Source organism: Camelus bactrianus, chromosome 9 (assembly GCF_048773025.1).
Source record: "Camelus bactrianus isolate YW-2024 breed Bactrian camel chromosome 9, ASM4877302v1, whole genome shotgun sequence".
Taxonomy (NCBI): Eukaryota; Metazoa; Chordata; class Mammalia; order Artiodactyla; family Camelidae; genus Camelus; species Camelus bactrianus.
This window is the reverse complement of record NC_133547.1, coordinates 15,809,310-15,836,925: the sequence shown is the minus strand read 5'-3', so window position 1 is coordinate 15,836,925 and position 27,616 is coordinate 15,809,310. Positions and strand designations below refer to the sequence as shown.

General features: G+C 43.0%; 1 protein-coding gene across 1 annotated transcript; it reads right to left on the bottom strand.

Moving 5' to 3' along the window:
* Nucleotides 1–70: 70 nt before the first annotated feature.
* LOC105065017 (glutathione peroxidase 1) lies at nucleotides 71–26,631 on the bottom strand. The gene is given in 6 exon segments (XM_074371180.1): nucleotides 71–6,214; nucleotides 6,216–6,344; nucleotides 6,346–6,518; nucleotides 20,871–25,273; nucleotides 26,175–26,405; nucleotides 26,537–26,631. Coding segments are annotated over 3 exon segments (597 nt in total). The 5' UTR covers nucleotides 6,441–6,518; nucleotides 20,871–25,273; nucleotides 26,175–26,405; nucleotides 26,537–26,631; the 3' UTR covers nucleotides 71–5,841.
* Between the last annotated feature and the right edge of the window lie 985 nt (nucleotides 26,632–27,616).

The window sequence follows — 27,616 nt, the reverse complement described above, 5'->3', positions numbered from 1 at the left end:
ACTCCCAGTTTATCCCTTCCCACCCCCCTCCCCCCTGGCAACCACAAGTCTGTATTCTGTGTCTGTGAGCCATTTTCTATTTTGTATATAAGTTAATTTGTCTTTTTTTTTTAGATTCTACATATGAGTGATGTCATATGGCATTTTTCTTTCTCTTTCTGGCTTACTTCACTTAGAATGACATTCTCCAGGGCCATCTATGTTCCTGCAAATGGCATTATTTTATCATTTTTTGTGGCTGAGTAGTATTCCATTGTATAAATATACTACAACTTCTTTATCCAGTCATCTGTTGATGGACATTTAGGTTGTTTCGATGTCTTGGCTATTGTAAATAATGCTGCTATGAACATTGGGGTGCGGGTGTCTTTTTGAATTAGGGTTGAAGTGATCAGTTTTAATGTTTCTTTTTTGTTGTTGTTTTTTTGTGGGGTTAGGTAATTAGGTTTATTTATTTACTTATTTTTAGAGGAGGTCCTGGGGAATTGAACCTAGGACTTTGTGCATGCTAAGCATACGTTCTACTGCTTGAGCTATACCCTCCCCCCAATTTAAATGTTTCTTTATTCTCCAGTTTGATCCCTAGTGGGAGAAACATGAGTGAAGGTGTTCAGCCCACCATCTGTAACTGGAAGTCTGTATGGTTTTACTTTTAGCAAAGTATTGACATGCTGCCATGCGTTCCCTTGCATGGACATGGTTTCATTTGGGGCTGCTTTCCTGTTGGCTTGGTGTGGCCAGGACCCCGGAGATGAATCCAGGATGGCTGATTCTAAGGAGTTGTTGCCTGGCATGGAGACAAGACACTCAACCTGGGAAGCAGTAAGTGATACCTGCCTCCCCTGCCCACCCGGCCCGCCTTCCACCACGCCTTCCAGGACTTGCAGTTCCTGGGGGTCCTGAAGGTCTGAACTAGATAGGGGGTATTTACCGCCCCAGGACATACCCCAGCACCCCAAGTCTGTAGTGGGGTATCACCTAGAGAGATGCGTCTACAAAATCAACACTCTGGCAGTGGTTCCCAGATGTTTTCCATGTAAGAACATTGGCATTCTTTTTTAAAACAATTAAATAGGATTCTTACTTTAAAATTGTCTTTCTGCAAAGCAACAGGTATTTACGTAGCTCATTAGGAAACTTTAAATAATTTACTTCTTGTAAAACACTGTCTGCTTTCCTACTGGACATTTAAGACATTGTTTTGTCAATCAGTAGTGATAAATAATATGGTAGCTAAGTTTTGTGTCTGTTCTTAATTATTTACCCAGGATAAAATCCTAACAGTGGAAATGGTAGTCTGAAGAGTTTTCAGATTTATGATGTGCCTTACCCAGCAGATCATTTGTGTTTACTATCATTTTTGTCAACAATATGAAAATACCTTTTTTCTGACACCTTCACTATCCCTGAGTATTGCCAGTTAAAAAAAAAAGTCTGCTCTATTTTGGTGAAAATGTTTTATTGTGCAGTTTTTTGATTATTTGTGAGAGTGAACATCTTTTCTATGTGATGGTCTTATGCCTTTTCGTGTGTGTGATTTTCCCATTGGTGCCCCTTTTTCTAGTTCTCTAGTTTGGGGTTTGAGTGTTCTTAAACATTTATTCTTGAAGAACTTTCAGAATCAGTTCATCACATTACAAGAGAGGACACATGTGTGGTAGAATTTTGATTTGAATTGCTTGCCGGTTTTAGATTACTTTGGGTATAATTGATACCCTTTTAATACTGAGTAATACTTTCTAGAATGTGATATATGTTTTCCATTTATGAACGCTATTTTATATCAGTAAGGCTTGTATAGATTAGGATCTCACTGTGCCTCACGTCTTTTTCTGGGCCTGTTCCATGGGTCAGAACTCCCGGACGATGGTACACAGCAGTGGCAGTGGGGCAGCATGTTTGCTTTAACGGGAAGGCCATGGAGGCAGGTCAAGTCCAGTCTTCACTATCAGTCTGGTTTTGGCTGTGGATTTCATGACAAAACTAGGAGTTGCATTTTGATAAAGTAAATAAGATAAGGAGAGATCTCCTCCAAATTCAAGAATGTTTTATGCATTGAGGTCAGCGTCTATCTATGTTTGAAAACAACTTCATAATTAAATGTGTGAGAGGTAGAGTCTTGGTATGCATATGATTTCAGGACAATTTATAAAAACTATGAGAAAATATTGCATTTGATTTAAATATGTTTTTTTCTGAAATGTTAGTTACTACAAAAATAGTGTAGCAACTTTAAAGATAGGCAGTGGCATCCTTGGTCTTGGGTGACTCAGGGGCCTGGGTCACGACCTTTGCTCTTAGGGGCAGGACTCAGGGGTTAGTGCCTCGCTGGTTCTCTCGGACTTCCTGTAGTCGCACCGCTGTGACCTTCTATCCGTTCCAGTTGTCAGGGGCAATGCTGACGATGGGGAGCGAAGGTCGAGGTGGGGAAGGGGGCAGCTGGTCTTCCTGACATGACACGATCTGGGTGACTCTCCAGGGGGAAAATGACCGCAAACAGACTGCTGGGCTAACAGACCAGGGTGCAAGGGCAGAGCACTCACTTAGAGGGTTTCATCCTATAGACAGAGACACAGGGATAATGGCCACTGACAGATGTGGGACCAGGGAGCACTGATGGGGGCACCAGCCAGTGAGCACTGGTCCAGGGAGCTGTGCTTCCCCTCTGTCTTCCTTCCTTCTCTGCCCTGAGAGCCCTGCTGGGCTGCCCTCCCTAAGCTGACGGCTGGAGGGTCCTCTAGAGGCAGGAGGGTCACACCAGGCAGGGCAGAGGGGCCCAGGCGGCTCCCTGAGGACATGAGGCCCCTTGAGGCCTCCCAGGGCTGGGGGATTGTGGCTCTGACATAGTTTGGCACCTTGGAGGGAAGAGCTCAGTTACCTGTCACACACTCACCTGTCTGTCCAGCCCCTCACCTGCCACTCTATCAGCCCACGCCCAAGACACGTGCTTGTCCACAGCTGCCATGCAGGTGCTGTACCCCCTGGGTCACACACATCCGTCATACACCTGCCACATGACTGGCTACGTGACTCCCTCCCGAACCCCGCCATACTCACCTGAAGTTAGCTGCCACACAGGTAACCTCGCTTGTGTGATGTGGCCAGATGAAGCACTTTTCTGACAGTGCCTGGGCCAGAGGAAGGCTTGTACCTTCAGCCCCGAGGACACGGTAGGGGTGGTGGTGGCTGGAGGCCAGGGAAGTCCTCCTGCTTGAGACATTTCCCGTACCTGACTTTTTTTCCATGGAATTTGGGGTCCTCTGAGTGGAGCCAAGAGAGTGGATAAGGCTTTCCACACTCTCAGCCAGGCTTCCCACCTCACTTGACCTGGTCCCAGTCTCCGTCAGGGCCTGGATGTGGGGCCTGAGTGTTGGCCTTATTCCTGAGCTCTGTGGGCCTCAGCCGGGCACCATTATCCCTGAGGCTCGACCAGGGCATGGAAATTGCCAGCTGAGAAACAGGACCCTCAACCCTCTGCTCACGGCTTCCTCTCTGTGCCCCTGCTCTGTTCAGCTTCCCCCTCACACCATCCACTTCTTTGCCTGTTCTCTGGTCCTGGGTGGAGGAGTCATACTGACCCTGGGGAGAAGGACTGCCTCAGCTGCGGGGATGGGATGATTGAGGGTGCTGGGGCCTCTTACTTGGAGACCATGAGGCAGAGGGCTAACTCTGGCTGGGAACAATGTCAGTGACCCCAGGAGCAGAGGGTGACCCTGACTCCCCACCACACCCCAGGCGATGGGAATTACACTGGCCATGTTGCCCTTCACAGCAAAACTCCCTGTGACACTTGGCTATTCTCACTGTCTCCACTTCTACATCTCCCACTTGGTCCTCAAGCTTCACCACGTGGCTTTCATTCCCACGTGTGCCCTGGAGTGGTTCTTGGGGAGTGGTTCTAGTTACCAGATGGGCACTGCCTTGTCATCCTCTGGGGACGTCCTTGGGGAAGTCTCCACCAAGGTCATGGTGCAGTATGCTGAGAGAAGACAATAGAGACAAAATACATTTTAGAGATAGATTTTACAGGGAATCTGGTGGATTGGACATGAGTGCTGAGGGAAAGGGGGAAATCTAGGTTCTGGGGTACCATTTATTGAGATGGAGAAGGCCTCCTCATGGTTAGGAGGATACTGGTTATTTTGCAGGAAATTGGGAATTACATTTTGGACTTCGGACAAACCAGATCAGAAATACCGAGAACGTCCAGTAGGAGAGATCAAGTAGGCGGTTAGCTATGAGTCTGGAACTCAGAGATATGGACTGAAGTTACAAACTTGAGAGTTCATACCATAAAGATGGTGTTTCAATCTAAGAACATCCATGAGATGATGTGGGGAGAGAGTAAGAGGAAAGAGGAAAGGGTGGGTACCAAATATCTCCTGTGCACTACTTCGAATCATGTCAGCCTCACCTCTTACTCTGGCCACTACTGAGACCATCAGTTCCCATGAATGTCTAGACCATCTCTAGACTTAGGAGATGCTTTGGAATTCCAGCCAGGGGCTGGAGTCCAGACTGAGGCCTGGCGCTGACTTCCCTGTCTCTAAGCCCAAGTCATTTTGGGAACTTGATGGCCTTCCAGCTGAGCTAACAGTGCTGATGGGTATTTCTGGGCACCCGCAGCCAGCCTTCTCGCCTGCCTGGCCAGACTGGCTCCCACGTGAATCTGGTTGTGGAAACTGAGTGCCCTCCATTTACAGAGCTGTGTGGTTTTCAGCCAGGGGCTGTTGGCCCGACGGCCAGACTGGGGTTTGGAAAATAGCCCTGTCCCCAAACAACACAGTCTTCATACAGCTCACTTCCTTTGCCTTTCTGTGACCTGGCGGGGTGGGGAGTCCCATGGACTTTGAGGGGCTGACCTAAGAATTCTGGGGCAGGAGTTGGAAAGGGACCATGGAAGAGGAAAGTCCCCCGGAAGGGCCCGTGAGGCAGAGACCTGAATCTGAGACTGGAGCGAGAGAGTCTGCTGACCAGAAAGTTTCACAGTAGCACAGGGACCCCCCTGAAGGGGGACAGCTGGGAGGAGACCCTGGTGAAACCCAGAGGAGGCTGCCACTGTGAAGCAGGTCGTTTTGAAGTCTGGACCTCAGCAGACTTGCATGTCTTTGCAACTGCAACATTTGCAAGAGGAAGCAGAACAGGCACTTCCCGCTCCAGCTTCTTGCCTCAAGCTCCCGAAGGGAGCCGAGAGCGTCATCACAAACGTGTACAACACACACAAAGCCCGGCACAGCTTTCTGTGAGAGACGTGGTGTCCAGAGCTCTCACACGCCCCGCTCAAACTCTGGAGGCTTTGGGATCGCCCCACACTGCCTGGATGAGGGCACCAGGCCGCGTGTGGTCACTGAGAAATTCAATGGCAGTGATTGAGAACAGGCCGTGAAGGCGCACAAGACCACCAGGTCTGAAGAGGGAGCTCCTGCCTCTCCCCTCCTGAAAAGGAGCGATGACTGGGGCCAGCACCATGTGGTCCCTGCTGCACCTGGCTGGTGCTCATAAAGGTGACTGACCCGGGCAGCTGGCCGGTGAGCCCAGTGCGTTTTGATTTCTGCAGTTTGCTCCAGCTGCTCGTTTCTTTAAGTAGCTCTTTGTCCTTCCTCAGCCCAGGTTTTTGTTTGTTTGTTTGCTTTTTGTTTTTTTCCTGCTGACAACCAGCACTTTATTAGTGAGATGCTGTGGTCTGGGAAAGCAAAAGCCGAGATGGACAGGGCAGCGCCCATCTCAGGGATTTTTCTGGACAACAGGCGTTCCCTCCATGTAGGTTTGGAAACAGTTCACGGGTAAAATCCCCAGAGGGCAGCGCCGTGACTGCCAAGCAGCAGGGATGGGAGGGGGACCTTAGGCACAGCTGGGCCCCTGGGACAGCAGGGCTTCGATGTCAGGCTCGATGTCAATGGTCAGAAAGCGGCGGCTGTGCCTGCGCACAGGCACACCATCCGGGCCCACCAGGAACGTCACGTCGTTGTGGCACACTGGAGACCAGGTGATGAACTTGGGGTCGGTCATGAAGGCAGTGGCGTCGTCACTGGGCGTGAAGAGCCTCGCGAAGAAAGGAGAAGAGCAGGTGCGCCTCGTGCTGTTCACATCGTATTTCTCAAAGAGCATGAAGCTGGGCTCGAACCTGCCGCCTGGTCGGATGTACTTGAGGCAGTTTAGGACCTCCTCGTTCTAGGCGTTCTCCCGCTGCCCAAACTGGCTGCACCGGAAGCCGAATCGGCCAGACACCAGGCCGGAGGCGCTGCTGCAGCTGATCTATCTGGGTGCAGCCCCGGACCGCTGTGCCCCAGAGCGACGCCACATTCTCAGTGAGCAGCACCTGCCCCGCAGGGAGCCCAGGCTCACGGCTCCCCGCCGGCCAGCGGGCGCGCCGAGAAGGCGGACTCCCAGCGCGGGGCCGCCTCCGCCAGGGCGGCCGCCGGGCGCTGAGCGGCGCACATGGCGTGGGCGCTGCGGAAGCTCAGATTATGATGTAGGCTCCTGGACACCCTTCCTTTCCTTCCCAACTTTTGTGTGGTCTTGTAGAAAAAAAAGAAAAAAATCAACATTAAAACAGAAAAGTGGTCGCATTGATGTGCGTTCCCAGCCCCAGCAGCGGTGTATGAATTCCTGCTGCTCTACAGCACCAATAGCTGACATTAAAGGACGTTCTAACATTAACCACTGGTAGGTAGGTGTGCAGTGCTACCTCATCGTGGTTTCAGTTTGCTTTTACTGGTATGATGAGGTTGAGCACTTCCTCGTACACTTACTGATAATTTTGTGAGATGCCAACGGAAGTATTTTTCCCGTTTATGTTTTGCATTTTCTTTTCTAATTTCCCCCCCTCTAAGTGATCTGTAGTTCTTTCTATATTCTGGGTAAGAGCCCTTGGTTGCTTATTTGTTGAAAATATCTTCCCCAACACAGTGGATTACCTTTTCACTCTCTTAATGGTATTTTAATAAATAGAAGTTTAGAATTTAATATAACTGAATTTATGATTGGTACCCTTTAAAGTCAGGGGGGGATGTGTGTGTGTGTCTGTGTGCTTTGTTTAAAGGATCTTGCTATTCCCAAGGTTGTAAAGATACTCTTTTATATCCTTTCTAAAGGCTTTAATTGTTTTGCCTTTCCCAGTGAAGTCTGTAATCCATATAGTATTAAATTTTGTGTGTGACTGTGAGGTAGGAGTCCAATGGCTTTTCCATATAGAAGACCCTTTATTGTCCTGGTACCAATAGGAAAAGTTCATCCTTTCCCCACTGCTTTTCAGTGCCACCTTTGTCAAAGAATCAAGTGTCTCATGTAGGAATATAGATTTACTTCTGTGATTTTTGTTTTCTTCCACTGGTCTGTCGGTCTCAATGCCAATACCAATGTGTTAAGTACTAAAGCTTTAGTTCTTGACTCTGGTAGAGAAAGTCCTTCCACTTTGGCCTTGTTTCAGAATGTCTTTGCTGTCTTGGTCCCTTTGCATTTTCATGTCAATTGAGAACCAGCTTGTTGAATTAGACCTAACCACACATTAAATCTGTTGATCAATTTGGAGATAATTAAAAATTTTAAGATTTTTAGTATTTCTCTCCATGAAGATGGTACATGTCTCCATTTATTTCAGTCTTCCTTATTTTATTTTCTCTCAATAGTTTTATATCTATCTATCTATCTATCCTTCTATCTATCTTATTTATTAATTCATTTGTTGTAGGCATGTTATTTTTAATGCTGTTGTGAATGTTACCTCCTTTTACAATGTAATTTTCTAAATGTTTGTGCTGCTGTATAGAACTTTTAATTATTCTATGTTGACTTGCATACAGCATTTAAAAAACTAGTATTTTATCTGTAGATTTCTTTTAGACTTAGATAAATATATCAGATACTTGTTTGTTTCTTCCTTTCCAATCTACATATATTGCTTCTTCTCTTCCTCAATGGCATTTGTAGGATCTCTACTACAATGTTGAATAGCAATCCTCTTCTGAAAGTAGGCATCCTTGTCTTCTATCTAAACCCAAGGGGAAGAATGCTGTGTTGAATAAGTGTCAAGAGTGGCAACTGTCTTGTTCCTAGTCTTAAAGAAAAAACTTCCAATTTTTTACCATTAAGTATGATGTCAGCTGTGGGTTTGTCATATATGGCTTTTATTATGTTGAGTTACATTCCTATATCTGCTTTGTTGAGAGCTTTTGTCATAAATGGATGTTGAATTCTGTCAAATGCCTTTTTGCATGTGTTGAGATATTCATATGATTTTTATCCTTTGTTTTGTTAATGTGGTATACCACTTTGATTGATTTGCAGATATAGAACCATTCTTGTATCCCTGGAATAAATCCGATTTGATCATGGGGGGAAAAAAAGGAAACATAAGAATAAACTACTTTATAAGTCACACACACACACACACAAACCCAAAGGAAAGGTTTTTTGTTTTGTTTTGCTTTTGACAACTTTTTATCTTATATTATTATTGTTTGATATGGCATAATTTCAGGCTTACAAGAAAGTTGCAAAAATATAAAGTATTTCTGGCTACCCTTTACCCAGATTCAAAATGATAGCTTTTGATATTTCACCATTAAATAGGAAATTTACTGTGGGAATTTTTTTGGTAGACATATTAGATTAAAGATATATTCTTTTATTTTTACTTTCTAAGAGTTTTCTTAATTGAAGTATAGTCAACTTACAACGTTGTGTCAATTTCTGGTGTAGAACATAATATTTCAGTCACTCATATACATACGTATATTCCTTTCATATTCTTTTTCATTATAGGTTACTATAAGACATTGAATATAGTTCCCTATGCTATACAATGGAATCTTGCTATTTAATCTATTTATATGTAGTAGTTAGTATCTGCAAATCCCAAACTCTCAATTTGTCCCTTCCCACCCTCTTCCCCTCCAGTAACCCTAATTTTGTTTTCTATGTCTGTGTCTGTTTCTGTTTTATAAATAAGTTCATTTGTGTCTTTTTTTTTTTCCAGATTCCAGGTGTAAGTGATATCATATGGTATTTTTCTTTCTCTTTCTGGTTTACTTAACTTAGAATGACCATCTCTAATTCCATCCATGTTGTGGCAAATTGCATCATTTTATTATTTTTTATGACTGAGTAGTAATCCATTGCATATATATACCATATCTTTTTATCCAATCAAATATCATTGGACATTTAGGACATATCCTGGGGTCTCCTCCTCCTCCCAATGCTGGAATCCCGGGCTGGGGAGCCTGACACGGGTCCTAGAACTCTCACCTCTGTGGGTGGGCCTCTGCGACTCAACCATTCCATCCCCTTGTAGGTTGCCCACCCAGGGGGCATGGGGCTCGATTACATTGCAAGCACACCCCTCCTACCGTCCTGCTATGGTTCCCTCTTTATGTTTCTAGTTGAAGATCTTTTTTGCTAGGTTCCAGTCTTTTTTTTGATGGTTGTTTAGCAGTCAGTTGTGGTTTCGCTGTAGTCACGAGGAGAGGTGAGCTCATGGTCCTACCACTCCACCATCTATTTGTGCCTTTTTAATGTCCCTATCCCCAAACTTTTGTTAGTTTGTGGTAGATTAAATTATTGCTCAAAAACACTTACTTTGTCTCTGTAGCTACATTGCAGGAGTATACTTCCTCACTCCACTGATTTTAGGCTTAGCTACATTATGTGATTTGTGGGATGTGAGCAGACAACAGGCAATCAGTTGCTTCAGTTTGTATAGTTGGTCTTTCCTTCTCACATCTCTGTCATTACTACGAGACTATTTTCCCCTGGCATGTGCTGGTTCTTTAGCTTGAGCCCTGGAATGGAACAGATAAGGATCAGACTTGAGTCCAACCTGTGGGAGGAGCCAAGTCCTATCAGACCCATAACTTGGATGGGCACCATCTAGCCAAGGCTAGCTTAGATCAGCTGAAATTCCAGCCAAATTGCAGCCCAGGAGCGACTATAAATGATTCTCATTTTAATCCATTGAACTTTGGGATTATTTGTTACACAGTAAGAGCAATCCACCCTAATCATTAATTTCCATAATTATGAGGATTTCCTTATCATTTTTTGGGCTATTGATTTCTATCATAATTGCACTGAGATCAAATTATATGCTCTGGATGATCTAAAAATCCTTTGAAATTAGAGTCTTACTTTATATCCTTAATACGTGCTCAGTTTTTATAATATTCTACATATGATTGAAAACAATGGATATTTCTTAACTTTTAAATGCCACATTCTGTGTGTCTACTAAGTTGTTTCTAATTGTATTTTTAAATCTTGTTATATTAAAACTTTGTTTTTTGCTTAAATAGCTTTACTGAAGTATAACTGACATACAATAAGTATATATATTTAAAGAGTACAATTTGTAAATTTTGATGATTGTGGAAACTGGAAAAAACCACCATAATCAAGATCCATTACTTCTAAAAGTTTCCTTGTGCCTCTTTGAAATACCTCTTTCCTGCTTCTTCTTGTCCACTTTCTCATCTCAAGGCAACCACTGATATGCTTTCCATCGGTGTAGATGTTTGCATTATCTGAAACTTTATTGACATAGAAGAATGCAGCCTGCAGAGTTTTTTGTCTGATTTCCTTCACTTAGCAGAGTTTCTCTCATTCAACTGAGTTATGTATATTAACTGTTTTATGCCTTGTTTGGGCTTTAATTATTAAAAAAAATTATGTAAAGGAAAACCCACTCTTTTTGATATAACTTTCTATGATTTCAAAAAATATATTTTCCCCTAGCTTTATTGAAATGTGATTGACATATGACATAGTGTAAATCTGAAGTGTAAAATGTGTTCCCCTTTAAAATAGCACCCAAAGTAATAAAATACCTAGGAGTAAATCTAACCAAGGAGGTGAAAGACTTATACATGGAAAACTATAAAACACTGATTAAGGAAATTAAAGAAGGCTTAAAAAAAAAGGAAAGATATTCCACGCTCCTGGATTGGAAGAATCAATGTTGTTAAAATGGTCTTACTGCCCAAGGCAATCTACAGATTTAATTCAATCCCTATCAAATTACCCAGGACATACTTCACAGAACTAGAACAAATCATAATAAAATTATATGGAACCACAAAAGACCTAAAATTGCCAAAGCATTACTGAAGAAAAAGAAAGAGGCTGGAGGAATAACTCTCCCAGACTTCAGACAATACTATAGAGCTACAGTAATCAAAACAGCATGGTATTGGCACAGAAACAGACATATGGACCAATGGAATGGAATAGAGAGCCCAGAAATGAACCCACAAACTTTTGGTCAACTAATCTTCAACAAAGGAGGCAAGAATATACAATGGAATAAAGACAGTCTCTTCAGCAAATGGTGTTGGGAAAACTGGACAGCAGCGTGTAAAGCAATGAAGCTAGAACACTCCCTTACACCACACACAAAAATAAACTCAAAATGGATCAAAGACTTAAATATAAGACAAGATACAATAAACCTCCTAGAAGAAAATATAGGCAAAACATTATCTGACATATATTTCAAAAATGTTCTCCTAGGGCAGTCTACCCAAGCAATAGAAATAAAAGCAAGAATAAACAAACGGGGCCTAATTAAACTTACAAGGTTCTGCACAGCAAAGGAAACTGTAAGTAAAACAAAACGACAACCTATATGGAATGGGAGAAAAGTTTTGTAAATGAAACCAACAAAGGCTTGATCTCTAGAATATATAAGCAACTCATACGACTTAATAAGAAAAAAACAAACAACCCAACCCAAAAATGGGCAGAAGACCTAAACAAGCAAGTCTCCAAGGAAGAAATACAAATGATCAATAGGCACATGAAAAAATGCTCAATATCACTAATTATCAGAGAAATGCAAATCAAACCTACAATGAAGTATCACCTCACACCAGCCAGAATGGCCGTCATTCAAAAGTCCACAAATGACAAATGCTGGAGAGGCTGTGGAGAAAAGGGACCCCTCTACACTGCTGGTGAGAATGCAGTTTGGTGCAGCCATTGTGGGAAATAGCATGGAGATTCCTCAAAAGACTAGGAATAGACTTACTGTATGGCCCAGGAATCCTGCTCCTGGGCATATATCCAGAAGGAACCCTACTTCAAAATGACACCTGCACCCCAATGTTCATAGCAGCATTATTTACAATAGCCAAGACATGGAAACAGCCTAAATGTCCACCAACAGATGACGGGATAAAGAAGATGTGATATATTTATACAATGGAATACTATTCAGCTATAAAAAGTGACAACATAACGCCATTTGCAGCAACATGGATGTCCCTGGAGAATGTCATTCTAAATGAAGTAAGCCAGACAGAGAAAGAAAAATACCATATGAGATCGCTCATATGCAGAATCTAAAAAAACCCCACATAAATACAAAACAGAAACAGATTCATAGACATAGAATACAAACTTGTGGTTGCCAAAGGGGCAGGGGGTGGGAAGGGACAGACTGGGATTTCAAAAGTAGAATAGATAAACAAGATTATACTGTATAGCACAGGGAAATATATACAAGATCTTATGGTAGGTCACAGTGAAAAAAAATGTGGCAATGAATATATGTATGTTTGTGTATAACTGAAAAATTGTGCTCTACACTGGAATTTGACACAACATTGTAAAATGACTATAACTCAATAAAAAGTATTAAAAAACAAACAAAACAAACAAAAAAATAAAGTGTAAAATGTTTTGATCTGATGCATTTATGTATTACAAAATGATTACCATCATGGCATTAGCTAACACCTTCATCACATCACATTATCACTGCTTAGTTTTTGTGGTGAGAACATTTAAGATTTACTCTCTTAACACCTATTAAGTATATAATAGAGTATTTTTAACTATAATCACAATGCCATGCATGAGATCCCCAGAACTTACCCATCTTGTAACTGGAAGTTTGTACCCTTTGACCAACATTTCCCCATTTCACTCACCCCCCATCCCTGGTAACCACCATTCTACTCTGTTTCTGTAAGTTCAGCTTTTTCAGATTCCACATATAAGTGAGATTATACAGTATTTATCTTTTTCTGTCTGATTTATTTCAAGCAGTATAATGACCTCAAGCTCCATCCATGTTGTTGCAAATGGTAGGACTTCCTTCTTTCTCATGGCTGAATAATATCCCATTTATATCTCTATATATATAAACACACACACATTCCCCCCACAGCTTCTTTATCCACCTTCTATTCATGGACATTTAGGTTGTTTCCATGTCTTGGCTATTGTGAATAATGCTGCAGTGAACTTAAGGATGCAGAGTCTCTTTGAGATGATGATTTCATTTCCTCTGGATACTTACCCAGATGTGGAATTGCTGGATCATACAGTAGTTCTACTTTTAATTTTTTGAGGAACTTTCACACTATTTTCCATAGTAACTGTACCAATTTCCCACCGACAGTGCACAAGGCACATCTCTTCTCCACACCTTTGCCAACACTTGTTATCTCTTGTCTTTTAAAAAATTGAGATATAAATGGAATATAAAAGTATAATAGTTTCAGATATACAGCATAACGATTTGACATTTGTTCATATGGCAAAATGATCAGCACAATAAGTCTAGTTAACTTGTATCACCATACATAGTTACACATTTTTTTCTTGTGATGAGAATTTTAAGATCACTCCTTTAGCAACATTCAAATATGCAACACAGTATTATTAAAAATAGTCACCATATTGTACATTACATCCCCATAACATATTTATCTTATAACCAGAATTTTGTACCTTTTGATGTCTCTTCACCCATTTTGCCCACCCCCGGCTCCCTGCCTAAGGCGACCACCAATTCAATTCTATCCTCTGCTTCTGTGAGTTTGACTATTTTAGACTCCACATATGAGTGAGATCATGCAGTATTGTCTTTCTGTGTCTGTCTTATTTCACTTAGCATAATGAACTCTAGGTTCATCTGTGTTTTCACAAATTGCAGGATTTACTGCTTTTCTAAGGCTGAGTGATATTCCATTATATCTATCCATCTCTCTCTCTATCCATCTGAGAGATATATAAATATAGGCATAGTCTTTTCTCTATATACAATTCCATTATATATTTATTACATATAATGTGTATATAGTATATGTTAATATAGCTATATAATTTAATATAGTTTATAAAATTCTATTGTGAATAATGCTGCAATGAGTATGGGAGTGCAGACATCTTTTAAAGATACTGATTTCCTCTCCTTTGGATACATACCTAAAAGTGGAATTGCTAGATCATGTGGGAGTTCTATTTTAAAAAATTTAAGGAAACTCCGTACTGTTTTCCTTAATGGCTGTACAAATTTACATTCCACCAAGAGTGCACAAGGGTTCCCTTATTCCACATCCTCAACAACGCGTATTATCTTTTGTCTTTTTGATAACAGCCATTCTAACAAGTGTGGAGTGGTATCTCATTGTGGTTTTGATTTGCATTTCCCTGATTATTAGTGATTTTTACCAACTTTTCATGTACCTATTGGCCATTTGTATGTGTTCTTTGAAAAAACTGGCGTGTCTGTTGCCAGTTTAAATTGGGCTATCTGTTTTTTGTTTTCTCTCTTTCTTGGCTGTTAAGTTTTTTAAGTTCCTCATATATTTTAGATATTAACCCCTTATCAGATATATGGGTTGCAAATATTTTCTCTCATTTCATAGATTATCTTCTCACTCTTGACTGTTTCTTTTGCTCCCCAGTAGCTTTTGAGTTTGACGTGGTTCCACTTTTCAATTTTTGCTTTTGTTGTATATACTTTTGGTGTCATGACCAAAAAATTGTTTCCAAGACAGTGCCAAGAAGCATTTTTTCTGTTTTCTTTTAGGGATTTTTACAGTTTTAGGTCTTACATTTAAGCCTTTATTCTGAGCTGATGCTTGTATATGGTGTGAGATAATACAATTTCCTTCTTCTGTATGTGGATATCCAGTTTCCCAGCACCACTTTGAAGGGAACATCCTTTCAACTGTTGTGTATCCTGACACCCTTGTTGAAGTTCAGCTGACTGTGTATGCAAGGGGTATATTCTGTGCTCTCTATTCTGTTCCCCTGGCGTATGTGTCAATTTTTATGCCAGTATCATTATTTTGAATACTACAACTTTATAATATATTTTGAAATCAGAGTGTGGTACTTCCAGCTTTGTTCCTTTTACTTAAGATTGTTTTGGCTATCTGGGGGTTTTTTGGTGGATTTGGGGCTTTTTTAGGGTTATGTTTTTCGTTTCTGTAAACAATGCCATTGGTATATTGATAGGGATTGCATTGAATATGTAGATCACTTTGTGGGGTATGAATATTTTAACATTCATTCTTCCAATCCATGAACACAGAATGTCTTTCCATTTATATGTGTCCTCTTAATTTCCTTCACCAATTTTTTTTTCCATTTTGACCCAACGTTTATTGTTGTTTGACAACGTACTTCGTCAATGTTTTATGATTTTCAGTGTACAAGTCTTTCAACCCTTTGCTGTTGTTGTTGTTAATGGAGGTACTGGGGACTGAACCTAGGACCTCATGCTTGCTAAGCACGCGCTCTGTCACTGAGCTATACACCCCCCAACCCCCTCAACTTTTTAAACATTATTCTTTTTTTAAACTTTTTTTTATTGAGGCATAGTTGATGTACAATATTATATAAATTTCAAGTGAACAACACAGTGATTCACAATTTTTAAAAGTTATACTCTATTTATAGTTATTATTCCCTGTGTTGTACAATATATTCTTGTAGCTTATTTATTTTATACATAGTAGTTTGTACCTCTGAATCCCCTAGCCCTATCTTGCCCCTGCCCTTTCCCTCTCCTTGCCAGTAACCACTAGTTTGTTCTCTATATCTGTGAGTCTGTTTCTGTTTTTGTTATATTCATTCATTTTATTTTTTTTTTGATTCCACATAAAGGTGATATCATACAGTATTTGTCTTTCTCTGTCTGACTTATTTCACTTAGCATAATACCCTCCAAGTCCATCCATGTTGTTGCAAGTGGCAAAACTTCATTCTTTTTTATGGTTGAATAGTATTCCACATCTTTTTATCCATTCATCTGTTGGACACTTGGTTTGCTTCCATTACTTGGCAATTGTAAATAATGCTGTTATGAACATTGGGGTGCATGTGTCTTTTTTGAATTATTGTTTGGATTTTTTGGATATATACCCAGGAGTGGAATTTCTGGGTTACATGTTAGTTCTATTTTTAATTTTATGGGAAACTCCTCCACACTGTTTCCCACAGTGTCTGCACCAATGTACATTTTCACCAAGTGTAGGAGGTTCTCTTTTCTCTACATCCTTGCCAACATTTGTTATTTGTGTTCTTATTGATGATAGCCATTCTAATAGGTGAGAGGTAATATCTTATTGTGATTTTAATTTGCATTTCTCTAGTATTTAGCGATGTTAAGTATCTTTCCATGTGCCTGTTGGCCATCTGCATTTCCTCTTTGGAAAAATGTCTATTCAGTTCTCCTGCCTATTTTTAAATTGAGGTTTTTTTTTTTTTGATGTTGAGTTGTATGAGCTATTTATATATTTTGGATATTGACCTTTTCTTGGCCATATAATTTGCAAATATTTTCTCCCATTCAGTAGGTTGTCTTTTCCTTTTGTTGATGGTTTTCTTTGCTGTGCAAAAGCTTTTAAGTTTAGTTAGGTCCCTTTCCTTTGCTTTAGGAGAGCAGATCCAAAAAAAATGTTGCTATGATTTGTGTCAGAGAGTATTCTGCCTACGATTTCTTCCTGATTTCTTCCAGGAGTTTTATGGTTTCCAGTCTTACATTTAGGTCTTTACTCCATTTTGAATTTGCTTTTCTCTATGGTGTTAGAGAGTGTTCTAACATTATTCTTTTACACGTAGCTGTCCAGTTTTCCCACCACTTACTGAAGAGACTGTCTCTTCTCCATTGTATATTTTTGCCTGCTTTGTCATAGACTGATTGACCGTAAGTGCATGGGATTTATTTCTGAGCTCTCTATGCCGATCCATTAATCTGTGTGTCCATTTTCGCTTTACTGCAGTTTTGTAGTATAGTCTGAAGTGAGGGAGCACGATACTTCTAGCTTTGTTCTTCTATCTCAAGATTGTTTTGGCTATTTGTGGTCTTTTGTGTTTCCATCCAAATTTTAAAATAATTTGTTCTATGAAAAGAAATATATGAAAAATGCCGTTGGTTCTGTGAAAAAAACGCCACTGGTATTTTGATAGGAATTGCATTGATTCTGTAAATTGCCTTGGGTAGTATGCTCATTTTAACAGTATAAATTTTTCCAACCCATGAACATGGTATATCTTTCAATCTGTGTCCTCTTCAGTTTCTTTCATCATTGTCTTAATTTTCTGAGTACAGTTCTTTTACCTCCTTAGGTAGGTTTATTCCTAGATATTTTATTCTTTTTGATGCAACTGTCCTTTGTCAGGATATCTTTCCATTTCTTTGAATCATCTTTAATTTCCTTTATCAATGTTTTAGTTTTCAAACTATAGGTCTCTCACGTCCTTGGTGAAGTTTATTTCTAGGTCACAATTTTAAAGAAGATTGTTTTTATACTTTCTCTTTCTGATATTTCATTATTAGTGTAAAGAAATGGAACAGATTTATATATATTAATCTTCTATCCTGCTACCTTGCTGAATTCATTTATTGGTTCTAATGGTTTTTGTGTGAAGACTTTTGAGTTCTCTATATAGACTATCATGTCATCTGCAAATAGTGAGAGTTTTGCCTCTTCCCTTCTAATTTGGATTCCTTTTATTTCTTATTTTTGTCTGATTGCTGTGGCTAAGACTTCCAATACAAAATCTATGGGATACAGCAAAAGCCATTCTGAGAGGGAAGTTCATAGCAATACAAGCCTTCCTCAAGAAGTAAGAAAAATCTCAAGTAAACCACCTAACCAACCACCTGAAAGAATTAGAAAAAGAAGAACAAACAAAACCCAACGTCAGCAGAAGAAAGGAAATAATAAAGACAAGAGAGGAAATAAATAAAATAGAGGTCACAAAAACAATAGAAAAGATCAATGAAACTGAGCGCTGTTTTTTTGAAAAGATGAACAAATCAACAAATCTCTAGCCAGGCTCACCAAGAAAAAAAGAGAGAGGACCCAAATAAACAAAACAAAACAAAAAAAATGAAAGAATACAACTGATACCACAGAAATAACCAATCTGCCACTCAGTGTCTTTTGATTGGAGCATTTAATCCACTGCCACTTACAGTAATGATTGATAGGTATATACTCATTGTCATTTTAATGATTGTTTTTAAGTTTTTTAAAAGTAGTTCTTCTTTGTCCTTTTCTTCTTTTTGTTTATCCATTTGTGATTTGATGATTTTTTCCTAGTATGCCTGAGTTCCTTTCTTTTCGATTTTTGTGACTCAGTTGTATGTTTTTAATTTTTAGTTACCATGAAGTTCAAGTATATTGACCCATATTGTACCTACTTGCTTTAAACTGATAGTAATAGAAGTTCAAATACACTTTAAAAGATTTACATTTTTATACTCCCGTCTTCCACATTTTTAATTTGATGTTCTAAATTTCATCTTCATGCTTAACCTTTGACTGTAAATTGTAGTTATAATTGCTTTTACAAAATATTTTTGATTACTTTTCATCTATATACTGGCTTATTTAAATGATATTCAGCCCTTTTATGTATTTGCCTTTCCAATTGGAATTTTCCCTTTCCCATATATTCCAGCTTCTTTTCTATTTAGAGATGATCCTTAGTTATTTCTTCTAGCACAAGTTAAGTATTGCTGAGTTCTCTAGTTTTTGCTTCTCTGAGAAATTCTTTCTCCTTTTATTCTAAATGATAATCTGCTGGATAGAGTAGCCTAGGTTGCATGTTTTTCCCTTTCAGGGCTTTGAATATATCATGCCACTCCCTTCTGGCCTGCAGTGTTTTGCAGAGAAATCAGCTGATAGCCTTACGGAGGTTCCTTTGTAACTGACTTTTTGTTTTTCTCTTGCTGCCTTTAGGATCTTCTCTTTATCTTTCACTTTCACCATTTTGATTATTATATATCTTGGTGTGGGTCTGTCTGGGTTCATCTTGTTTGAAACCCTCTGTGCTTCCTATGACTGCATATCTATTTCCTTCTTTAGGTTTTTGGGAAGTTTTCAGCCATAATTTCTTCAAATACATTTCAATCCCCTTTTTTCTTTCTTCTGCTTCTGGAACCCTTATTATTAAAAAAAAATTTTTTTTCTTCCTTTCTTTTTGGGTTGGGGGAGGTAATTAGGTTTATTTATTTGTTTTTTTAGTGGAGGTACTGGGGATTGAACCTAGGACCTCATGGATGCCAAGCATGCACTCTACCCCTGAGCTATCCTTTCCCCCCTGGAACCCCTCTTATGCATAAGTTAACACACTTCCTATTATGCCATAGATCCTATATTTTACTTCCATTTTTTAAATCTTCTGGCTGCTGTTTTGATTGGGTGATTTCCATTATTTTACCTTCCAGATCACTTACTTGTTCTTCTGTGTCATTTACTCTGTTAGTCATTGCTTCTTGATTATCTCAGCAAGTGAGTTGTCTATTTTTGATGGATTCATCTTTATAGTTTCAATTTCTTGTTACAGTCATCTGCATTTCTATCTATAATCTTTCTTAATTCAGTTAGCATTTTTATTACCTCATTTTTGAACTTGGGATGTAGTAGATTGGAGAGATCTGTTTCATTCCTTATTCTCTCAGGGGCTTTCTCTTGTTCTTTTAATTGGGAATATTTCCTCTGCCTTTTCATTTTGCTTACCTTTCTCTGTCTCTCTGAATTTAGGAGAAACATTTATCTACTGTGGTCTTGAAGGGATGTTTTTATGTGGGAGCATCCCTGTGTAGACTCTGTAAGTCCAATGTTTTTGGTGCAAGGGCTGGTTTTGGTATGGATGCTGGTCATGTCAGTCGTTGCGTTCTCTAGTACTAGGCTGTGGAGTGGAGTAGCCTGGGGCTGGGGGCTGGGACGATGTAATTGCAGGAATTGAGGTGGCTGTGCTGCCTCCTGGGACCTGGGCTGCCTCTGCGGCAGACCTGTCCAGGGACCTATTTGCCCCAATCAAGCTCCAAGCTCAGTATGGAGTGGGTGGAGCCAGAGCGTTCCCACTGGGAAATGAAATGCTGAGTAGTATTGCCCAGAGCCTGTCCATTTGAGACTCAGCACCCAGCCAATGTGTGTTTCTGTGTCCTCCTGCCCCCCCACCCCCCGCCATAACGTGTGCTGATAAAGTCTGCCATAGCTGGCTGGCCCCGCCATGCGGGTGCTGACAATGGTCTCTGTTGTTCTCTGGGATCACACCTCTGGGCTGATAGTCTTAATTGTTTATCCCTTTTCTACTTCCTTGATGTCATACTTTCTTTTCTTACTCAATTGGTTCGTAGTATACTATTAAGTAGAAGCAATGATATAAGCATCATTACCTTGTTTCTTATTTTAAATAGACTGCTTGTAATCTTTTACTATCAAATATGATGTTCATTGTGGTTTTTTATAAATGCACTTTGTCATGCTTATGAAGATCTCTTTTATTCCCATTTTGTTAAGTTTTTTTAAAAATCATAAATAACTAGTTAGTATTATGAAATCTGTTTTTCTGCATCAATTGAGATGATCACATGATTTTTCTCCTTTAGTCTGTTTATGCAGTAAATTATACATTTTTGTAATGCTAAACTATGTTTGCACTCTTAGAATAAAATAAACTTTTAAAAACAAAATATATATTTTTATACATTGTTAGATTAGACTTGCTCATACTTTGTTATTATCTGCATTTTACTAAATTATCTCCAGACCCTTTCAGGGGAAATCAAAACTCTTCTTCATATGACTGAATGTAAAACATAAAGCAATCTATTGATCTACCTTTTCTCTTCCTAGAGAGTTATCTCCTGGAGTCTCCCATCCTGCTGGACTCCAATCTGAACTGATGGCTTTCCATTCCTGATGCAGTGTTTGTTCTTGGATTTCCCTTCAGCAGAATCTTGGCAATTCTGAAGTCTTCCCATTTCTTGGTCTCTTCTATTATTTTGGTGAAGTACATCCCCTTGTAGATTCCTGAGAAATGATGCAAGGAAAGTGAATTTTATGGATTTGAATGGATAGTTTGTTAGAGATGGAATTCTAAGTTGGAAATAATTTTCCTTAACAATTTGAAGACACTCCTTTGTTACGTTATAACTTACAGTGCTACCATTCAAATGACTGGATTTGAGTGCAAACAATTTTGGACCCATAAAGTATGACTCCAGGGTCCCTGATCTTGGGAGATTAAAGATTTCAGTGGTTCCACATGGAAATTTCACATCACTTGCCTCTTTTCAGTTCTGCAGCTTTATTTATTCTTACCCACTGCATTGCCTAGTGCCTATGAAATCCAAATCTCTCTGGAATAATATAGGAAAAATTGGCTCTGTCTTATTTATTAGATGTGGCTTTCTCTGCCTACAGTCACCACATCTTTTTCTGCTTTTGGTCTTCTAAAGTGTTACATTCAGTCATCTGGTGATAACCCTGTATGGTTCTCTTTGTCCTTGTGGACCTGTATTTTTAAATTCCTTTACTCTAATTTTCAGGGCATTTGAGAAGGAAAGGAGAACCAGAAATTTATTTTTCACTATTTTCCTCCCTACTTTAAGGCATTTACTCAGTTTGAGGTAGGACGTTTTGTAAGCCTGTGCTTAGGCAGTGAGGACACTGTGCGCCACACTGCGCTACTGTGCACAGTTGCCATGGACTTTCATGACCAGCCTGAAGCCTGCCGTGCCTGATTCCTCCTGGCCTCTTCGTAAGGTCACTCTTAGATTGAGGCTTCCCCAGTCATCTTGGGCCTTGCTCTAATTTTTTTCACTCAGACAGCTAGACCTAAATGGTTTAGATATCTCTCTGATTTATTATCATTCCTTCTGTGTTTCTCCTGAAAGCATGTAGGATGGGCCTACCCCTCATGGACTGAGCGTGGAAGGTTCTCCTGAGTTGGTGCCCATCCTGTGTGTCTGGTCAAAGCTGGCTTTGTGATGGAAACAGTGGTGATGTGAGTCTGAGTTTGCCCTGCTATCGTGAGCAGGGCTTCTTCATCTGACGATGCTGTGTTGGCCCAGGCCAGTGTCTGTGCCCCTGCTGCCCAGGCAGGGGGCTGTGTGCATCTCTGTAGGCTTCAAAAGTGGGGCCTATTTGTCTAGCCAGGAGGTGAGTTTGCAATTGCATGAATAATCTGAGAACGGTGATGATGAATCTGCATGCGTGTTTAATGCTGTCTCATCAGGGCATGTGTTTCTGTCTCATTCAACTATTTCCTCTGCTGAGCACCTCTCAGGATCTGCTAAATACTGTGCCTCCTGGGGGAGACCCTCCTGGAGCACATAAGAGAACACTGCCTCTTACATATGGACCCCTTCCGTTCTGGGTGTGAAGCCGTGGCTAATTTTCCTGAGTCCTGAGCCCATCAGCACACCTAGCCTAAGGATGAGTATAGATACGTCATATTTGTGAAACCGTAGTCAATTCTATGTAATAACTAAAAAAAAAGGAATTAAAGGGAAACTTGCATCTAAGATCGAAGTGCAGTGCATTTATCAATGCAGCTCTTCACTGCAGTCATGGGGGCTAGCCCTGTCCACTGCTGTGTGCTAAAATGTAGGGCTTTTCTCTGTTGGGGCTTGTCTCAGTCCTGTTGCCTCTGTCCTGGCACCAGAGTTTGCTCCCATCTCTCTTTCTCTTTCTGGCTCCCAGGTCTCGATCAGTGGAGCAATGTGTACTTCTGCCTGGAATCCCTCAGTGGATTCCCGTGGGCTGGATTGTGGGTACGCCCCAAAACATCCTTGTCAGGTCGGTGTGGGAATTGCACAGTGCGAAGTCCCTGGAGAAATACATGGCAAGAGGGCACCTTCCTTTCCTGCCAGGGTTCCTTGTTGTCTGTGTAGAGTGGATGCTGCCTCTGAAGGATCAGCTGGGGTATCGCACTCCCTTCCTCCTGCTGCCTTCACTGGGCCTCCTCTACATGAATCCCTATCCTTCCTGATCAGGCAGATGGACATGGGTCGCTATGATAGTTTGTCTTCCCACTAAAGGAGACCCAGACACAGGGACTTGGGGGCAGGCAGTTTATTTGGGAGGTGATCTCAGGTGCTCAAGTAAGGAACTAAGGAAAGTGAAACAGGCAAGTGGGAAAAGCTGGGTGGGGTGGGCAGCCGGGACTCAAGGCCACTGAGCATGTTTCAGAGATTGTGTAGAACCTCACCTCAAAATAGACTGGCCAGGAGTCAAGGAGGCTGTAGTGTTTGAGGGTTTCCCCCACAGTTCCGGAGTGAGCCTGACAACGGTTCAGCAGGCTCCCTGGTGCTGGAGAAAGCCACCACGCAGGGAACAGATGCAAGTGTGTGAGGAGCGGAGACGTCTGCTGGTGGGGGATCATCCACACAGTTGTGGGTGAATTCAGGTCAAGGTAGGCGGAAACAGGGTGGGGCTTCTATGATCTCAGAGGCAAATGTGTGTATGAGTCAGAGATCAAAAGCCACAGGTTTTTGACGTTTAGCTTCTGAACTATTTGAGGTTTGAATGTTAGACGGAAAAAGATTTGGGAGAACACCTGATTCTGACTTTTCCCTGAACCCCAGATTAGATAACGATTCTGTAGGTTGGAGGAGGGCAGTGAGAGGGGAGGGAGCACGGGGACAGTATCGAAGGGTCTCCCCAGCAGCCCCTACGGAGTTCTGTGGGAGCTGAGCAACAGCCCAGATACGGATTGTGTCCCGGTGAGGACAGAGTGCCCCGCATTTGTCCCCGCCTTGTCTTTGGATGGGTCACCGTCACACCTGTACACTCACTGCAGAGCAGGGTGAGTCTTTACCCAAGACAGGATAAGACCCACCCAACTCATCTGGAGTGGCAACTCTGCTTTCAGGAGCCCTGGGGTGTTTACAACTGTAGGACACGGGAGTGGTGGAATGCAAATCCTCTGCCCCACGCCCTGCTCATACCCCCTAAACTCCACTTAGTGCCCTCAGAGGCAGCGCTCCATTTTAGAAGAGCCCTCAGCCAGACCCTGAGGAAGGCGGAGTTGGGGGGCATAGACAAAGAGCCAGGTCTCACTCTGGGCAAGGTGGCCATCCCCTGCCACCCCCAGAGAGAAACAGCGGCCCTGGCTCACCTCTGGGGACCTCCCCTAACCTCCTCACTGTGAAGATCGTAGAGATCCCCGCCCCCCTCCACCGTGCAGAGCCCTGTGGTGTGCACCCAGCAGACCCTTCTCGGGGGGAGCTCCGGTTGTGATGAAGCTATGAGAGAGGTGGTGGGGGTCAGGCCAAGAGGAATCAGACAGGGCGACAGAGGGGCCTGAGAAGGTCCAGAATCACGGTCATGGAGCAGAGCTGCAGGTGGCCTTGGAAGCTCTCTGCCCCTGGATGTCCCCTCTGAGCATTAGACCCAACTTACAGTGTATTTACGTGGACGCAGCTGAATCCACAACTGGGTGGTTGGCGTTAGGATAAAGTGAGGCGCCAGAAGTGACCAGATTCAGCATTGGTACCTTGACCCTTTGTTCCTTCTCTCCTGTCAGGCCCTTAGGACAGGGGCCCCTTCTCACCCATGATTTCACTTTGGCCTCACCACAGCCTTGGAGATTGGAAGTATTTCCATTTTGTAAGTGGGAACCAGAGGCCCAAAGAAGGCCTCTGAGATGTGCGGGGTCCTCCGGTGTGTTGGCCGAACTTGTCTCCCCAGCTGTGGATGGGGCGGGGCGGGGGGGGGGTAGAGATTCTGCTGCCCGGGAGCTGTGTCATCTTTGCTAGAACTTAACCTCTCTGAGCCTTAGTTTCTTCATTTGTAAGACTGGAATGGTTACCTTTGGCTCTCAAGGTTGCCAGGAGGCTAAAATTTAGTCGCTCATGCACATGGCCTGTGAGTCCTGGTCACAGAAGTGACCAAGCACTCTGATTGTTCTCATTGTCCCCACCCACCCCCACCTATGGAATCTGTAGGGTCATAACAGCTGACAGCATTCAAATCCAGCTGCAGTTGGAAGTCACACTGCTGGTCTCCAGTGTAGGCACATCCCTCTTCCCCTGCCACCCCGAAGCCCAGTGGCCAGTGAGTAAGCACTCTCCTGTGAGCTGCAAGGCTTTTATTGCTGGAATCCTGTAATCAGACACCTGGACATGGACACCTGGACGTGGCAGCTTGTGAGACTACTTAGTGATCAGGCCACGGCTTCCTTGGGGTCTCTGGCAAGGCCGGCTCCATTAACACAAAGGATCTGTGTATATTTTATCCTGTAAACAGAAGGTCAGGGAATATGGTGAGGCCTCAGGGGTATAAGAGACATCGAGCTGCTCTGAATGCTCGCTGGGCACTTCCTGTGGAGGGGCCCGCAGGCTTATTTGGAGGCTGGCCTCTGGATCTGAGCAGGTCAAGGTGGATTCCTCCCAGTGAAAATTCCACCAATGGAACAGAGAGAAAAGGGGTCTCCCTGGTGGGGTTTGGGCAGTCTAGGACAGAACAGGGAGAGGCTGCTGAAGTCGACCTGGCAGGGCTCCAGAGTGGGCACCTGGGAGCTGACCTCAGTCTGTCTCCTCCATCTGCCCCTTGGACACTTGGCCCTGAAACAGCAGCTTGTTCCTACCACCTCCTGGGGCAGCAGAGAGCAGATTCACTCTGATCCTCCACTCTGGGCATCCCAGGCCTGGGGAGAGCAGGAGGGCACTTGTGGAAGACACAGAATGGCCCTTTGAAGTCCAGGGAATAAGGACAAATGTAGTTTTTAGATGGAATAGAGTAAAGGACATGTGGCTTTAAGGTAAAGGAACTGATGTTTGGAGAAGGGAAGTACCCAGTGCCAGTGGTTTACAGAAGATCCAGGTTCATGTGCTGGAGAGGCTGGAGTCAGGGAGGCCAGAGCTATGGGCCGAACACCAAGGCCAGGTGGTGCCACAGAGACAGGAGGGCCTGGAGAGTCCCAGGCCTGTGGCCCAGCAGAGCTGAGCAGTCAGGGCCAGCTCAGGAGCTCGTGGACTAGACTGAATTCTCCCGATTTTTTCCTGCATTGTGGGTGTGTGCCCCACCCTCTCTACCCCCTCATTCATGAGGTTCTTTCTCCTCCCAGATTCCCAGGGAAAGGCCACAGTGGAGAGGAAAATGAGTTCCCGCACCTCCCACTGCCCTGAGCAGACCCACCCAGGCAGGCACCAGAGGCACAGATACACACAGCCGGATCCACCAGAGCGCTGAGAGCATTCTGCTTATCCTCCAGTGTCAGCTTCCCATCAACGCAGCTCTTCAGCTTCCTAGCATTGGCCTCTATCAAACTGTTCGAGTTGTACTGTCTCACTATTGCAATATATTCTTCAGGGGTTCCAACCAGGAACCTGTTAACATCGTCCTTCACGACTGGGCATATGTCACAATCTGAAACACAAAGATAAAGTGACACTTCATTGAAAGAAACAACACATTCTTCCCTTTTGCTCTCCCAACATGCTCGTGCTGCCCTGGGAAGGTGCCAGAATCATTGGGGAACCCATGTCCCCGTCACCCACTTCCGCCTAAGATCAGGAGCAAGGCAGCCCCGAGCAGCAGGAGAGCTCCAGCCGGCTTCATGGTGCAGGTGCCAGGTGTTCCCTCCCCACCTGGGGCCCTTTTATAACTGCCTTTGGCTCCACAGTGGGGGCCGGGGGGCGGGGTGGGGGGCTGTGTCTGATGCTTCCTTTTCCTGGAGGTACTGCCAGGCCTCTCCCAGGCCAGAGCTTGCAGTTGCCTGGGGCTGCGCAGGGAGGAGCTGTCTGTGTTGGCGAGATGCTAAGTCCTTGAGCCAACAAGGGCACTGGCTCAGCCTCCCTTCCCATCCTGAGGGCTCCATGCGAGGGTCAGGTGACACGGGAGGCTCAGCAACGGAAATTTCCCAGGTTGACTGAAACAAGGGACAAAAGACTCCCAAAAGAGGCCTCCTGAGTGATGGCCGGTGCCAGCCTGTCACAACTGGCTGCGACTTTGAAGACAATCTGGTCTCGACTTCATGGAGTTCGCAGGAAAGTCAGTGCTTAGCCAATGGTCTCACAGCTAGTAAGTGCCGAGGGAAGGGCAGCGCTCAAGCCCTGAAACCCTGGCCAGACTCTCCTGCGGCTCCCGCCCTGCCCCGCTTTCATCACTTTGTTCTTGATCTGCTCAGCGGCCTCCCTTGAGCCACCCCCTAAATCTGTTTCTGGAGCCCTGAATCCCCCTGCCTGCTGGCCCAGAAGTTCTAGTTGTCTGTTGTCCAAGTCCTGACACCTGGCTACTTTGACAGCACACACAATATTTTCCCCAGCCTGCTTCTTCTCCTGAGTGCCTCTGTCCTGTTCGCACCATCCCCCGTCCAGAGCTCCAGCCTAAATAAAAGCCAAGCCCCTTCTAATCCCAGAACTTCTGGTAGATTTGCACAACCAGCCCCCCACCCCTGCTGCTTCTTTGAATTTATCCCTACCGTTCTCTCCTCCCTCACTGGCCTCCTTTCTGCCTCTTGACCAGGCCAAGTATGTGCCTGCAGCAGGGCCTTTGCACGTGCCGCCCTCCCTGCCTGCAGTGCGCTTCCTCCAAGTGGCTGCGTGATTCCTCGCCTAATTCCTCAAGTCTCTTCACAT